This window comes from Trichechus manatus, unplaced genomic scaffold (genome assembly GCF_000243295.1).
Source record: "Trichechus manatus latirostris isolate Lorelei unplaced genomic scaffold, TriManLat1.0 scaffold00155, whole genome shotgun sequence".
In the NCBI taxonomy this organism is placed as follows: domain Eukaryota; kingdom Metazoa; phylum Chordata; class Mammalia; order Sirenia; family Trichechidae; genus Trichechus; species Trichechus manatus.
The window spans coordinates 4,823,948-4,841,711 of record NW_004444091.1 but is presented as its reverse complement, the minus strand read 5'-3'; the positions used below and the strand labels follow the sequence as shown (position 1 = coordinate 4,841,711).

The 17,764-nt window shown below is 41.6% G+C and overlaps 1 protein-coding gene across 1 annotated transcript in view; it reads right to left on the bottom strand.

Moving 5' to 3' along the window:
- Positions 1 to 479: 479 nt before the first annotated feature.
- Positions 480 to 17,764, bottom strand: part of ADCY1 (adenylate cyclase 1) — a 250,518-nt gene continuing 233,233 nt past the window's right edge. Inside the window, exon 20 of the mRNA XM_004386117.2 lies at positions 480 to 806. Within this exon, the coding sequence (XP_004386174.2) occupies positions 480 to 806 (327 nt within the window). The remainder of the gene's footprint in view (positions 807 to 17,764) is intronic.

Sequence of the window (17,764 nt, the reverse complement as noted above, 5' to 3'; positions counted from 1 at the left end):
GCTCTGTGGACAGGGCTCCATCTTGGGCACATCTGCAGTAGGTGCCTTGTACACATCTCTCCAGCCGACTGGCCAAACCTCCCAGGCTCTTGCTATCACTCTGGTGGGTGTCCTGGAGTCCCTATGGCCACCACTAACTTGGCCAAACTCAGCAGGCCTACTAGTGAGAGACAACGCTCCCCTCGGCTGCCAAAGGAGAAGACTAAATAGATGCAGTTCCTACCAAAGCTTCCTGTCTGCGCAGAGGCAGGAGAGCGTGTGTGCGTGCTTGCACAGGTCTAGCACCTCCTCCCTCACAGTCATGGAGATGCTGCTTCTGTGAGCATCCTGGCCCTTGGACCACACAGGTCAAACACTCCTTTCCTAGCCCAGTTGTGCTCTGAGCAGCCTACTGGTCGGGCTGGTCCTGGGCCAAGCTCCCGCTCTGTGTGCCCTGGAAGAGGCCCCCAGCCTGGCGGCGTGGACATGCTAAGCCTCCTTCACAGCTGCTCTGGAGGGAGGTACTGGAGAGTGGGCTGTGAGGGGGGCCCTGTGCCCTGCAGAGCCCCCAGCCCCGCTTGGACTGAGAAGCCAGTCACAGTGGGCACTGGGGGGCAGCTGGTGGCCAGTCTGGTCTGGAGGCCAGCTTTTCTATAAGGACACATTTTCTGCTCCATGTTTAAAGACCTGGTTTGGGAGCCACTTCCATCAGTCCTTCCCTCTAGGAAGTATGTCAACATCTCACCTTTGCCCTTGACGCTGACTTTTCCCCGGCACATGAACTGGTAGCTGCACCCTTTCAGCAGCCGGTGAACTTCCTCCGTCACCTGCCATCGGAGAAAAGGGAGGTTACTCTTGGTTACAGACAGTAAATAAGTGGTCCTTTGGAGAGTGGGGACTCAGGTGCATGTGGGAGGCCATCAAAACCCCTCTGCCAATTTTTCACTCCCACCCCGACTGGGCCTGCAGCCAGGGCTGCTGCTCCTCTCCCTGACTACCCTTGAGAATGACAGGGGCCTGCAGGTACAGTGAGGAAACACCTGCACCTGGGTGCGTGGGCAGCACAGGCCCTCACAGCCGCCCATGGGAGTGCTGCTCCCAGCAATATTCAACATGTGGGGTTGTGGAGGGGGGCTGAAGGAGAACTAGACAGCAGGGAGGGGTAAGCAGGCTGAAGCCAGAGTGGAGACTGGAGCCCGAGGGTTGGAGTGAGCTGCAGCGTGTACCTCACCCACTAGCTAGGCTCCCGGCCATTTCACAAACCAGCTCCAAATGATGGGCAACAGCAACCAACAAGCACGACCACAACCCCTGGAGGCCTCAGGAGGTCAGGTGTGTTCAGAGTGCTGAGGACTGGAGGACTGCAAGGGTGCCTTCAGCTGCAAGGGGGGCCAGAGGGATCGGAGTCCAGAGCAACACCCAGGGTCCAGCCTCTTCACTGAGCATGGTGTCCTCAGTGCCAAGGTAAGCAAGGCCAGAAGAAGAGCCAGGTGTGTGTGTGTGTGTTTGTGTGTGACAGAGAGACAGAGAGAGGGAGAGAGAGAGAGAGACTCTCCCAGTGTGCGGGACATCTAGTGGAGAGCCCAGGAGGCAGGGTATACTTGGGCATAAATCACCCAAAGAGAAAAAGGTATGCTATTTAACTTCCTGATTCTCAGTTTCCCAGCCAATATGTTACTTGGAATAATTCCTACTTCACAAAGTTACAGAAAGGTAAAGGATGAGAAAGTATTTGTTATGGACTGAATTATGTCCCCCCAAAATATGTGTTGGAATCCTAACCCTGTGCCTGTGAATGTAATTCCTTTTGGGAGTACAGTTTTCTTTGTTACGTTAATGAGGTCGTATCAGTATAGCATTGCCTTAAACCAATCACTTTTGAGATGGAAAAGGTGCAGATTAGGCACAGAAGCAAGCATAAATGAGGAAAAGATAGATGGCACACAGAGATCTTCAAGGAATGCCAAGAAGAATGCTCCAGAAGCTGAGACAAGGACTTTCCCCCAGAGCAGACAGAGAAAGTCTTCCTCTAGAGCCAGTGCATTGAATTCTGACTTCTAGCCTCTTAAACTGTGAGAAGATAAGTTTATGCTTGTTAAAGCCACTCATTTGGGGTATTTCTGTTGTAGCAGCACTAAGAAACTAAGACAGTACTTAAAAATAGATAAAGTACTGTAAACAGAAAAAAACACGATAATTTGGTTCCTCTTTGCTTTATCTTGGGGAAGACGATCTTGGAGCCACCTGCCCATCCAACTCCATCCTTCCCTTCCCTGCAGAAGCCCTTTCCACCCACTCCCATACAGGTGCCCTTCCCTCCTCACAGATGTTCCCCCAAAACAGATGCTCCCCCTCACAGTCATCCAAATTCTGGCTTCTTTAGTTGAAACAACTCAATCCATTCCAAGCCCACTCTCTCTCATCTCCCCAAATTTGCCAGTTCTCAGCATTACTGGGGGTAAGAGGGATCCATTCTTTCTGTGTAAAGCTGAACTTGTGCCTTTTTAAATTTTCTTCACAGCTTTCATCCTGGTCTAAAGCCTGGCCTGCATGTTTGCATGCTTACTGTCCAATCCCCTCACTATGAAATAGATGGCAAGACACTGGGGACACTGTCTGTCTTGGCTACCATCTATCACAGCCCTGGCAGCACTTGCTGAATGAAAGGACTGCAGACCAGTCCTGAGGGCAGGCTGGGGGAGGCAGGGAATTATCAGGAAATCTGAGAGACAAGTCTGCTGCTCTGGGAGTGTGGGTGTGAAAGGGGAAGCCCTGCAGAAATTGTCACTGGGTGCTGTTACTCTACTTCATCAGTAACCCTTCCAATACCTGTGGCTGAATGCCTGTACTGCATCAACCCTGGGCTCCAAGGTCTGAAAGTTCCCTGAGTCTCTCAGGTGGGCAAGGCTCCTCCTGGGCCTCGTCACCTCTCACCTGCCCAGACTGTGTTTCCATGATGGAGAGGGGCAAGGCCTGGGTCTGGGTGTCACACCAGGTCCTGCTAAGGGGAGTTCCCTAATCTCCAACCATCAGTGTCCTACTCTAACTTTATCAATGAGAATAAAGCAAAGATTACTTTCCAAGGTCATTAGGTCAATTAGCAGAGACATACAGAGTGCCCAACAATGCTGGGTGCATGCAATAAGCTAAATCTATCTCAAGTGTTATCACAGAATTGATTCTCGGTTTTATGTTGTATATTTTATTAATAAAGACTTGAGGGAAACAGGAAGAAGACGATGGCTTAGATAGATGCATCTTAATGTTCCCCTACAACAAAGACTCGAGAAACCAATTGAAACAGATACAAATAATGACTCTGGATCCCTGAACATCAAAGGGAAGTTGAAGAAGTGGACTGAGCACCGACTGGACAGACAGAACGAAATCAGCAAGAAGGTGGGGATTATCAGAGAATCAATGTCTGGCTAGCTGGCCCAGCACAGCATGGCCATTTTGAGACAGCAGCAAACAACATCTCTTGGCAAGGAGCCCAGGAAGGCAACTTCACAGAAAACACAGCTGGAGTCAGAGATATTGAGTGAATAAACCTAGAAAGAAACAAGGTAGTCAGGTCATGTGCTGGGTCTCCAAGAAGGAGACACGAGGGAGTCCCATAGCTTTGAAGGCAAGGAAACACAGGGAAGTGCCACTGGAGCAAAGTGGCACAGATCAAGTCATTGGAGTCTCAGGACAGGGGACTGATAAGACAGGGAGTGTGATTCTGTAGAGGGACAAGGAAGAGTGAAGGAAGGTGGGTGGGAGCTTCCTAGTCCCTGGCAGGCGCAGAGAAAAGGAGGACATCAAAACTGGTGATAGGACTTCCCATCAGCAATGGTGCATGTCCATTTGGGTGGGAGACATCCATTGAATAGCGAAACAGCAGAGTAATAATCAAAAGTTTCCCCTGTGACCAGCCTCATGCCGATTCCCCTTCCCCTTCGATTTAAGCAGCCTCCCCCCAACCACCCCGCCTCTATAGCCTGTTTGGTGATGCACCTTCAGTGACTCACCCAATGCTTGACATGCTCACCCCTCCTCCCCCATCTGGCCCATGTGGAGAGGAGTCCCAGAGACATACCCACAGCTCCTGCCACCTGGCCGTATGGAAAGGAGCCCTGGAGATGCCTATGCTCCACTCACTTGACCTGTGTGTGCAATGAGGAACCCCAGAGAACTGCCTACCACACCTCTTACTGGGCTGAGTCCACCATATGCCCCACCTGGCCTGCAAGGCAAGACACTCAGGTAGCTCTCCCCACTCACTGCTGTCCTGCCCTTCCCAAGCACACTGTGCACCCCACCCAGCCTGCAAGGTGAGGCGAGGCGAGGTGCCCCTGGTGACCTGCCCAACAGGTACCCCTCCCATGCTCTACCTATTCCCTCAGGCTATCTGAGCATATGCAAAGGCCCTCTACCTTCCCCCTCTCACTAGGACACCAATCCATAACTAAACAGATGACCTGTCTCACCCATTAGAGTGGTACTGCATCTCTGCATCTGCAAAGATGACTCATCTTGCTCTCCAGAGGCCATGCTAACAGCACATGCCAATGTGGAAGGACCATACAGCCCCAGAAGAGCTGTGGAGAGGTCCTGATCACCTAACACCTAGAGCCCCACAACTGGGAGGGGTCCTGCTTGCACACCTCCATGAAATCATACAAGGGAGGACATGTGCACCCAGCAACAGAGGATTCCTGTGTGAATGCAATCATCATACCCACCGGTGAGAGAAAATTACTCCCAACCAACCAGCAGCATCATAGTCATACATAGACTAATACTACAAAGCACGATCAATTAAAACAAATACAAATACAAAAGAAGGCAGACAATTTAAAGAGAAAGGAAAAAAGCTAAGCTCCAGATACACTGAAGCAAAAGCAAAACAATACAAAAAAGACAAACATAGTTAAATAAAGAAATGTATAAACAAATAAAATAGAACCTTAATGCTTTGAAGACAGCAGTTAAATACAAATCCTATGAAGAAACAGGATAAGAAGCTCAAGCAAACAAGCAAAACAAAGGGATGGAAAACTTTCTCAGGAAGAGCTTGTAATAGAACTACCTGACAAGGAATTCAAAAGACTAATATAGGGTCCTCAAAGAGATCAAGGAAAACACAAACAAAAACCTAGAATAATTCAGGAAAATAATACAAGAACAAAATGACAAACTCAACAGAGAAATAGAAACCATAAAAAATAACAACTAGAAATTCAGAAGATTAACAATAAAATATTAGAAATAGATAATTCAATGGAAGGACACAGAAGTAGAATTGGAACAATGGAAGAATCAGAAAAATAGAGGACAAATCCCTTCATACTAATTTGTTTGAGCAATCATCAGAAAAAAGACTGAAGAAAAAAGAAGAAAGCCTAAGGGTTATGCAGGACACCGTCAAGAGGAGTAGTATATGCATATTAGGAATCCCAGAAGGGGGATAGAGGAAAAAGAATACAGAGAGAATTTTTAAAGATGTCATGGCAGAAAACTTCCCAAATATAATGAAAGATGAGAAGATTTACATCCAAGAAACTCAATGAACCCCACACAGGATAGAACCAAAAATAAATTCACCAAGACATAACATAATCAAAATTTCCAGAACCAAAGGCAAAGAAATAATTTTGACAGCAGCTCGTGAAAAGCAAAATATCACTTACAAGGAGCCTCAATAAGACTGAACCCTGATTTCCTGTCAGAAACCATGCAAGCAAGAAGGAAATGGGATGACATATACAAAGCCCTGAACGAAAAGAACTGACAACTGATAATCATACATCCAGCAAAATTGTCTTTCAAAAATGAGGGAAAAACTAGGACATTTGCAGATAAGAAGAAATTAAGGGAATTTGTAACCACCAGACCAGCCCTACAAGAAATATTAAAGGGAGTCCTTTGGATAGAAAACCAATGACATCAGACAACAACCTGAGGTGAAGACACACGACAACATCGCCTAGATATAAAGCCTGAAAAAGAGTTCACCAAAGAAAAATAAAGCTACAAAATTGATCACAGGGAACCAGAGATATTAAGTTGTAAATGATGACACCTTCAAAGCAAAAGGGGGAATGAATGGTGTACTTATAGAACTTCTATATGGAAAGGAAATCAAGGTGATTTCAAGATATAAGACTTTTAAATCTAGGATGATAAATGTAAACTTTAGGGTAACCACAAATAAAATTAATAAATCTACTCACAAAAATAAAGAAGAAAATTAAAAAACTCAGTAAATATAAAAATGACCATAACAAATGAAAGGAAAAGAAAATCCACATACAAAAGAACTCAGCACAGAAAATTAAGCGGAACAAAGAAACCGTTAACACCACGCCCTCTCACAAAAAAAGTATAAAAATGGCAGCAGTAAATTCTTACCTATCGATAATCACGCTGAATTTAAATGGATTAAATGCATCAGTCAAGAGGTAGAGTGGCAGAATGCATACAAAAACATGACTCATCAATACGTTGTCTACAAGAGACACACCTTAGACACAAAGACATAAATACATTAAAAATCAAAGGATGGAAAAAAATATATCAAGCAAACAGTAACCAAAAGAGAGAAGGAGTTGCAGTATTAATATCTGACAAAATAAACCTTAAGTCAAAATGCATAAGAGACAAAGAAGAACATTATATAATGATTAAAGGATCAATTCATCAAGAAGATATAACAATTATTAATATTTATGCATACAATGCCACAGCCTCAAATTTTATAAAATAAACTAACAGAATTGAAAAGAGAAACAGACAGATTTAAAATAATAGTAGGAGATTTTAACACACTACTTTTAACGATGGACAGAACAATAAAAAGAAAACCGATAAAGATACAGAAGATCTACATAACACTATTAACCACTGGGCCTCAGAGACATATATAGAACACACTACCCAACAGCAGCATAATACACATTCTTATCCAACATACATGGAACATTCTCCAGGATAGACCATATTTTAGCCCACAAAGCAAGCATCAATAAATTGAGAAAGAATGAAATTACACAAAGTATCTTCTCTCACCATAACAGTGTGAAACTAGAAGTCGATAACAGGAAAAATAAGGAAAATAAATTAAATAAATGGAAATTAATACCAGATTACAAAACAAACTATTGAGCTATAAAAGAAATCAGAAGTGAAATAAAAAAAAAAAACACTTAGAATCAAATGAGAATGAAAACACAACATACCAAAACCTTTGGGATGCAGCAAAAGCAGTGCTCAGAGGGAAATTTATAGCTATAAACATATACTAAAAAAGAAGAAAGGTCCAAAATTCAATAACTTAACCTGACAGTTTGAACAAACAGAAACGGAAGAGCAAGAGAAGATCAAATCTACCAGAAGAAAGGAAGTAATAAAGATCAGAGCAGAAATAAATGAAATAGAAAGTGGAAAAAGAATAGAAGGATCAACAAGACTAGAAGCTGTTCCTTTGATGGGATCAATAAAACCGACAAAACACTGTCCAAACTAACAAAAAAAAAAAAAAAAAGAGAGAAGATGCAACCCAAAATAAATTAAATTGGAGACATTACAACAGATTCAACTAAGATAAAGAGGATTATAACAGAAAACTGTGAAAAACTGTACTCCAAAAATTCGAAACCCTAGAAGAAATGGACAAATTTCTAGAAACACACTACCTACATAAACTAACTAAATAGAGGTAGGAAACTTAAACAGACCCATAATGAAAGAGGAGATTGAAGATGTCATTAAAAAAAAATCCCATCCAAAAAAAAGCCCTGGCCCAGATGGTTTCACTGGGGAATTTTAAAAACATTCAGAGAAGAGTTGATACCAATTCTACTCAAACTTTTCCATAACACAGAAAAGGAAGGAACACCTCAAGCCCATTCTAGGAAGCCAGTATCACCCTCATAACATAGCCAGGTAAAGCCATCACACACAAAAAAGAAAATTATGGACTAATATCCCTCACGAATATAGATTCATGTCTATATTGTCAAAATTGTCAACAAAATTCTAGCGAACAGAATTCAACGAAACATTAAACAAATTATACATAATGATCAGGTGGAATTCATACCAGGAATGCAAGGGTGGTTTGACATTAGAAAATCAATCAATGCAATTCACCATATAAACAAAATGAAGAAAAAGAATCACACGATCCTCTCAACTGATGCAGAAAAGGCATCTGATAAAATGCAACACCCTTTCCTGATAAAAACTCTCAGCAAAATAGGAATAGAAGGGAAGTTCCTCAACATAATTAAGGGCATATACGCAAAACCAACAACCAACATTATTCTCAATGAAGAAAAACTGAGAGCCTTCCCCTTGAGAACAGGAACAAGACAAGGATGCCCATTATAACTGCTGTTTTTAATATTGTACTGGAAGTCCTAGCCAGAGCAATAAGAGAAGAAAGGGGAATAAAAGATATTCAAATTGGAAAGGAAGAAGTAAAACTCTATTCGCAGATGATGTGATTCTATACATAGAAAATACCAGAGATTCCACAAGAAAGCTGCTGAATCTCATAGAAGGATTCAGCAAAGCAGCAGGGTACAAGATCAACACAAAAAATCAGTTGAGTTCCTTTACACTAACAAAGAGAACTCTGAAAAGAAAATCAGGGAAACAATACCATTTACAATAGCCCCCAAAAGGCTAAAACACTTAGGAATAAACATAACCAGGGATGTAAAAGACCTATACAATGAAAACTATAAAACACCACTGCAAGAAACTAAGAGACCCACACAAATGGAAGAACATTTCATGCTCCTGGATTAGAAGACTTAACACTGTGTAAATGTCAATGCTATCCAAAGCAATCTATAGACATAATGCAATTCCAATCAAATTCCAACAACATTCTTTACTGAAATGGAAAAACAAATCACCAACTTCATATGGAAAAAGAAGAGGCCCCTAATAGCCACAGCAATACTGAAGAAGAACAAAGTAGGAGGCTTCATACTTCCCAATCCCAAAACATACTATACAGGCACAATAATCAAAACAGCCTGGTAATGGTTCAATGACAGACACATAAACCATGGAATAGAATTGAGAACCCAGAAGTAAAGCTGATTTTCGATAAGGGGTCAAAGTCCATTCAATGGGTCAGAAACAGTCTCTTTCATAAATGGTGCTGGCTAAACTGGATATCCACTTTGGGAAAAATGAAACAGGATCCATACTTCACACGATATACAAAAATTACCTCAAAATCGATCTAAGATCTAAATGTTAAAGCAAAAACTAAAAAGTTCTGGAAGATAACATATGGACAAAACTATGAAACCTAATTTTTTTTTAGAAAAAGATTATCAAACACAACTCTAAATGCACAAACAACATAAAACAAATTAGATAACTGGGACCTCCTAAATATTAAATATATATGCTCACAAAAGACTTAATCAAAAGAGTACAAAGAAACTTAGACAGACTGGGAAAAAATCTTTGGGAACAACATAGCTGATAAGAGTTTACGCTCTAAAATATACAGTAAAACTTCAACAACTCAAAAACTAAAAGACAAAAAATCCAATCACAAAATGGGCAAAGGACCTAAACAGACACTTCACCGAAGAGGACATTCAAGTGGTAATTGAACACAAGAAAAGATGCTCCCAATCATGAGCCATTCCAAACCAACCAAACCTGTTGCTGTCAAGTTGATTCCGACTCATAGTGACCCTATAGGACAGAAACCATTGGGTTTCCAAGGAGCAGCTGGTGGATTAGAACTATTGCAGAGATGAAAATCAAAACTACAATGAGATCCCATCTCACCCCTGAAAAAAACGGCACTGATAACAAAAAAAAAAAAAAAAAAAAATGCTGGCGAGGTTGTGGGAAGACTGGAACTTTTATCCACTGCTGGTGGGATTGTAAAATGGTACAACTGCAATGGAGAATGGTATGGACTTTCCTCAAAAATCTAGAAATAGAAATACCTTATGATCCAGCAATCTCACTCCTAGGTCTATACCCTAGAGATCTAATATCAGGCACACAAATAGACATATGCACACCTATGTTCATTGCAGCCTTATTCACAAAAGCAAAAAGATGGAAACACCACTGACTGGGAGAATATTTTTGATTCTTTCAAAGAACCAGGCTCTAGTCTTGTTGTTTCAACTGTTTTTCTGTTTTCTGTTTCATTTATTTCTACTCTAATATTTATTATTTCCTTTCTTCTGGTGGCTGTGGGCTTCTTTTGATGCTTTTTTCCTAATTTGTTCAAGTTGTAGGGTTAAAGTTTTGATTTTGGCCCTTTCTTCTTTTTTGATGTGTACATTTATTGCTGTAAATTAGCCTCTGAGCACTGCTTTTCCTGTGTTCCAAAGGTTTCAGTATGTTGTATTTTTATTCTCGTTTTTTAATTTCATTTTTAATTTTTTTTATTACCTAGTGGTTCTTAAGATGGCATTGTTCAGTTTCCAAGTATTTGATTTTTTCCTTGTTCTTTCTGTTCTTGATTTCTAATTTTATAGCACTGTGATTTGAGAAGATGCTTTGTATTACTCTGATATTTTTGAATTTACTGAGGTTTGCTTTGTGGCCTATAGGATATGGTGTATTCTAGAGAATGATCCACGCGTGCTGGAGAAGAATGTGTACTGCGCTGCTGTTGGGTGGGGTGCTCTGTATATGTCTATGAGGTCAAGTTGGTTGACTGTGTTATTTAAATCTTCCGTATCTTTGTTGCGTTTCTTTGCAGTTGTTCTGTCCACTGTCGAAAGTGCTGTGTTAAAGTCTTCTACTATCATTGTAGAACTATTTATCTTTTCAATTAGGTTAGGGTTTGTTTTATGTATTTTGGAGCTTTGTCAATGGGTGCATAGGTATTTATTATGGTTATGTTCTCTTGATGGATTGATTCCTTAATCATTATATAATGTCCTTCCTTGTCTCTTACAATGGAGTTTGATTTAAATTCTATTTTATCAGAGATTAATATTGCCACCTGTGCTCTTTTTTGGTTACTGTTTCCTTGATACATTTTTTCCCATCCTTTGATTTTTAATCTCTTTCTGTCTTTGTGACTAAGGTGCATTTCTTGTAGGCAATATATTGACAGGTTATGTTTTTGTACTCATTCTGCCATTCTGTCTCTTGACTTGTGTATTTAACCTGTTTACATTCAGTGTGATTATTGATAGATATGAACTTACTGCTGTCCTTTCGTTAGGCTTTTTTTTGTAGTGTTGACAGTTTCTTTGTTCTGCTCAATTTTCCGTGCTGAGTTCTTTTTGTTCATGGATTGTCTTTTCATTTTCTTCATTTTTGTCAATTTTGTGTTTTCTGGGTCTTTTTGATTTTCTTCTTTATTTTGATGGGTAGGTTTGTTAATTTTCTTTGTGGTTACTGTGAGGTTTACCTTTATCATTCTATGTTTAAAACAGTCTGTTATGTTTATATATCACTTTGACCTCCTCTCCATATGGAAGTTCTGTAACTACACCATTTGTTCCCCATTTTCGTTTTGAAGTGGTTGTTGATTTCAGATTGACATCTCTGGTTCCCTGTTTTCATTTCTTAAGCTTTATTCTACTTTTGAGATTTCTCTGTCTGGGTTGGTATCTTGATGTGGCTTGCTCTCAGGTTGTTGTCCGCTGTCATTGGCTCTCTATCTGAAGGACTCCCTTTAATATTTCTTGTAAGGATGGTCTGGTTTTTACAAATTCCCTTAATTTCTGTTTCTCTGATGATTTACTAATTTTGCCATTATATTTGAGAGACAATTTTGCTGGGTATACGATTCTTAGTTGGCAATTCTTTTCTTTCAGGGTTTTATCTATGTCATCCCATTGCCTTCTTACCTGCATGCTGAGTAATCAGAGCTTAGTCTTATTGGAGTCCCTTTGTAGGTGATATTTTGTTTTTCCTGAGCTGCTCTCAGAATTCTTTATCTTTGGACTTTGAAAGTTTGATTATGATATGTCTTGATGACTTTCTTTTTGGGTCTATCCTGTATGGGGTTTTTTGAGCTTCTTGGATGGAAATCTTCTCATCTTTCATGATACTGGGGAAGTTTTCTTCCAACAAATCATCAAAAATTCTCCCTTTTTTTTTCTTTTTTTGTCTCCTCCTGTTCTGAGATTCCCATCACATGTAAATTATTCCTCTTCATAATGTCCCACATAACTCTTAGGCTTTCTCTATTTTTTGCCATTCTTTTTTCTGATTCTTCCTCAAACAAATTGGTATCAAGGGATTTGTCCTCTGTTTCGCTAACTCTTTCTTCCATTGTTTCAGTTCTACTACTATGCCCTTCCATCAAGTTATCTATTTCTGATATTTTATTGTTAATCTTCTGGATTTCTAGTTGCTGTTTTTGTATGAGTTTCTATAGTCTAATTTACCATTTTGTTCTTATATTGTTGTCCTGAATTCTATAGGGTTTTGTCTGTGTTTCTTTGATCTCCGTGAGGACCCTATATATAAGCCACTTGAATTCCCTATCAGGTATTTCCATTACCTTTTATTCCTCAGAAAGATTTTCTGCCCCTTTATTTTGGTTGGAGTCCTGGTGGCACAGTGGTTAAGAGCTCAGCTGCTAACCGAAAGGTTGGCAGTTCAAATCCCCCAGCCACTCCTTGTAAACCCTATAGGGCAGTTCCATCCTGTCCTATAGGGTCGCTGTGAGTTGGAATCAACTCATCAGCAACAGGTTTGGTTTTTTTTGGTTTTATTTTGGTTATCTGGTTGAGAGTTCTTGTCTGGTTTCTTTATATGATTTGATATTGTCTGCTGTGTGAGGCATTAAGGTTTTTTATTTATTTATGATATTTTTGTTTTGTTTATCACTGTGGGCAGGTCAGGCATGCTTTGGTGATAGCACATCTGGCAGCACAGGGGCATTCACTTCCTGCTGCCAGTTGGATGGGGGAATGGCAGACAGGTTGACTCCTCGTCACTATTCACTGTACATGCGAGACAGCTAAGGGCGTACTGGGTGGGTGCTAACTGGCAGTACAGGAATGCTCACAGTCACTCACCAGGTGAGTGGGTGACAGGAAAGGAGCAAGGCGGGCATCCAGGGGGCACTGAGGCACTCCATCCTTCGAGGGGAATGCAGAGGACAACCTGGGGCATGCAGGTGCTCTCTCTGATAGGAAAGGGGTGGGGAAGTTGGCCAGGGGTCATACAGGCAGTCTCCTGGGTGGGGGAGGGGTGGGGCAGGCGGCTGGGGTTTGTGCAGGCACCCTCTCTGGTGGAGGAAGGGCAGGCAGCTGGGGATCACACAGCTGCTCTATCCAGTGGGGGAGGGGCAGGGCAGATGGCCACGGAGGGAGGAAGAGAGAGGAAAAAAAATGAGGGGTCGTCTCTTGCTCTGTGCTTGCCACCTGCCCTACTGGTCAGGTACCACCGCTGGAGAGTTGCCCTGTCTCTGGGTCCTTGCTCCCTTCCTGCTCTGTGTACACTGGGATCTCTGAAGCTCTCATCCTACTTTCTGTACTTTTCCTCTTTAGCTCCAGTTCATGTTCTGCACATTTTGCTTCACTCTCGGTACGTCGACAGTTTCTCTGTCTCCTATTGGGAATTCTGTGATGTTGTTTTCCTGTGATCCTCACCCAGGGTCACTTCTGGCTTTGTCTCAAAATGGCCCTGCTGTGCCAGGCTATCTGGCAGGGCACCTCTACTCTGTATCTCTCCCTGTTCGCTGTTGTCGTTCAGTTTCTTTTTCTAATTCTATATCCTTTCATTTGATGCTAGGGGTTCCAGGGTTGTCAGCTGTAACTGTTTCACTTTGTTTCTTAGGTCTTTGCTGTAGAGGGATGTCGTGGTGCATCTGACTAGGCTGCCATATTGAATCTCTCTCCAGCATTATGCTCTTTTAAGAACTATCTATATGGGATCAAATTGACAACAGCAACTCGAAAGATCAGGGGACAGTGAGTTTATGTTAATGAGGGAGGAACAACTCAGAGGATGAGAATGCTTGCACAACATGAAGAATGTAATCAATGTCATTAAATTGTACATGTAGAAACTGTTGAATTGTTGCATGTTTTGCTGTGTATATTCTCAACAACAAAATAAATAAAATTTAGGAAAAGGAAAGATGGAAACAACCTAAGTGCCCATCAACGAATGAACGGACAACAAAATGTGGTACATACAAAAATGGAATACTCTGCAGCTATAAAGAGTAATGATGAGTTCTCAAAATATAAAGTGGATGAATCTGGAGGACATTATGTTGAGTGAAATAAGTCAATCACAAAAGGACAAATATTGTATGATCATACTTTTATAAGAAGACAAGAATAGGTACACATACAGAAAACGTTAGTTTGTGGTTATCAGGGATGGGAGAGGGAAGGAAGAATCACTCTCTAGATAGCAGACACTTGTTATTTTTGGTGATGGGAAAGGAAATATTGAATGTGGGTGAAGTATGCATAACCTGATCAAGATAAATGATGACACTAAAAGGTACACAAGAATAAGGAACTTTTTGGTAAATGCTATAACATACACAATTTTGCAATAACATCAGTAATAACCAAAAAATACGGGTGTGATTATATAAGTAGATATATATGCATATATGTGGTTAGGAAGGTATATGTGTGTATATACAGATGCATGCATAGTTGTATCTCTAGGCATATGTATATACAAGTTTGTATGTGTTACATATATATTCATATGTATATAATAAAGCACATGGGGGCACAGTTACAGATAGTTCCTAGACATAACCAAACGCCTCATGAGATTTGTTTACTGGATTTGTAGGCTTAGGACCATAGTCTTGTGGGACAGCTCAATCATTTGGCATAACATAGTTTATAAATTTTATGTTCTACATCCTGGTTTAGTGAGTAGCATCTGGGGTCATAAAAGCTTGTGAGTGGCCATCTTAGATACAATTATTGGTGTCTACTTGCCTGGAGCAAAAGAGAAGGAAAACAAAGACTCAATGAAGAAATTAGTCTATAGACTAAAAGCCTACATGAATCCAAGCCTCATCTATCTTGAGACCAGAACTAGATGGTGCCTGGTTGCCACTACTGACCATTCTGACAAAGGACACAATAGATGGTCCTGGACAGAATGGGAGAAAAATGTAGAACAAAACTCAAATTCTTAAAAAATGTCAGACTTACTGGACTGGCAGAGATGAAAGGAACCCCCAAGACTATTGCCCTGAGGTACACCCTTCAAACTTTATACTGAAACCACATCTGGAAGTCACCTTACAGATAAACAACAGATTGGCTCATAAAATAAACAATATCACCCATGAGTATTGTGCTCTTTTAAAATATCATCTATATGGAGGTGGGGCCAAGATGGCAGAGCAGTCAGATGCTTCTGGTGGTCCCTATTATAACAAAGACCTGAAAAAACAAGTGAATCAATTACATATGACAATCTAGGAGCCCTGAACATCAAAGGTGAAGTTGACGAATTGGACTGAGTGGCTCGGGGAGGGAGAGATGGTTCGGAAGCAGTGAAGAGTTGCCAGACCTGACCTGGCAAGAGCCTGAGCCCTTCAGGCCAAATCAGCTCAGGAGTCAGCAGTGAGGCAGGCAAGCAGCGGTGCTCGGGAGGCGTTTTCCACACCAGGGAAGACCCAGTGGCAGAGAGTCTACTCGGCCATCCAGAACCAGTGAGAAGCTGCCTTCGACTGGCAAAAGATAAGTACTTGTGTCTGGCCGACCGCGCAGATCAAAAACACCCCACTTAGGGAAAAACCTCTCTCCCATTTACCTCCGCGCTCCCTGCTCTACACTGGGTCTGGGACCAGCTTCAGCAATTGCTAGGTCCCCTGGGCTGGAAGTAGGACCCGTCACATGCCCTGAGCCACTCTCCTGGCCTTGGAGAATAAACAAATGAACAGGGGAAAAAAATAATCTGGTTCCCCTAAGCCAGGAATGCAGGGTAGGCACAGCTCCCTTGCCTAGGCACAAGCATAAGGGATCCACAGACTCTGAGTGCCTTTCCCCCTGCATGGACTTGTGTGGGCCCATCTCAACAGCGTAGGCCTTCATTACTGCAGTACAACAGGGTATACAACTGAAGTCTAACTTCAAGTGTTTCAGCTATGAAGTGGCAGGTTTGCGACATTTGACACTGCTCTGCCCATTAAGCAAGGTCTTCACCTACCCACATCAGGGGCCTGAGGATGGGTGGCTCCACCCACGCCACCGAGCTACCTGCAACAGGGGCCCAAGAATAAAAGGTGCCCTCCAGTCCTTACAGCCAGCAGCACTGGGTGCTCATAGTCCAGCTGCAAAACCCACCCAGCTACATGCTCTAAGGAACAGGGACACGCTTTCCTCCTGGACACTTAGGGGTGGCCGTCAGGCCCTTGCCTTGCTCAGCCTGTGTCCCCTGGCTACAGCTGGATACCTGTGCCTACACCAATCATCCATGCCTGTGTACAACTGTAGGTGAGAGCCTGCACCACACACTTGTTGGCCGACTACCTGGACACCTGAGCTGAATCCATACAGGAGGAGTGGGTGGACTCCTGGGCTCACATACTTAGTGACTGGTCTCGCCACCTGAAGGCAGGACATTGGAGCTTCAGGGGTGCTGGTAACTGGGCTAGCCCATACATGAGCAGCTTATTTGGGCATATCTAAACAAAACAAAACAAGGAGCTAGGACACAGTAAGCAAACATAAAGTAAATAAATATAATAACTTATTGATGGCTTGGAGACAACAGTCAATATCAAATCACAAAAAAAGGCAGACCATGATGGCTTCAGCAAGCTCCCAAAATAAAGAATCTAGAAATTTTCTGGAGTAAGAAAATTTCTTGGAATTACCAGAGGCAGAATTCACAATATTAATATACAGAACTCTTCAAGAGATTAGGAAGGACATTAAACAAAACACAGAACATGCAATAGAGGAACTTAAGAAGATTAGAGAAGAGCATAAGGACAAATTTAACAGGCTGCAAGAATCCATAGAGAGACAACAATAAGAAATCCAGAAGATTAACAATAAAATTTCAGAATTAGACAACTCAATGGAAAGTCATAGGAGCAGAACTGAGGCAATGGAAGTCAGAATTAGTGAGATTGAAGATAAAGCACTTGACACCAACTTATTTGAGGAAAAATCAGATAAAAGGACTTAAAAAAATGAAGAAACACCAAGAATTATGTGCGATTCTACCAAGAGGAATAATCTACGAGAGACTGGAGTACCAGAACTAGAGGAGATAACAGAAAATACAGAGAGAATTGTTGAAGGTTTGTTGGCAGAAAACTTCTATGAGATCTTGAAAGATGAGAAGGTATCTATCCAAGATGCTCATCGAACCCCACATAAGGTAGATCCCAAAAGAAAGTCACCAAGACATATTATAAACAAACTTGCCAAAACCAAAGATAAAGAGAGAATTTTAAGAGCATCTAGGGATAAACAAAAAGTCATCTACAAAGGGGGGGTCAATAAGAATAAGTTTGGACTACTCAGCAGAAACGATGCACGCAAGAAGACAACGGGATGACATATATAAAGCTTGAAGGAAAGAAAACTGTAAGCCAAGAATTATATGCCTAGAAAAACTGTCTCTCAAATATGATGGCAAAATTAGGGCAATTCCAGAAAAACAGAAGTTTAGGGAATTTGCAAAAACCAAACCAAAATTACAAGAAATACTAAAAGGAGTCCTCCGGTTAGAAGATCAGTAACATCAGATAACAACCCAAGCCTAGAATACAGGACAGAGCAACCAGATATCAACCCAGATAGGGAAGTCACAAAAATAAATCAAAGCTAAAACGCTG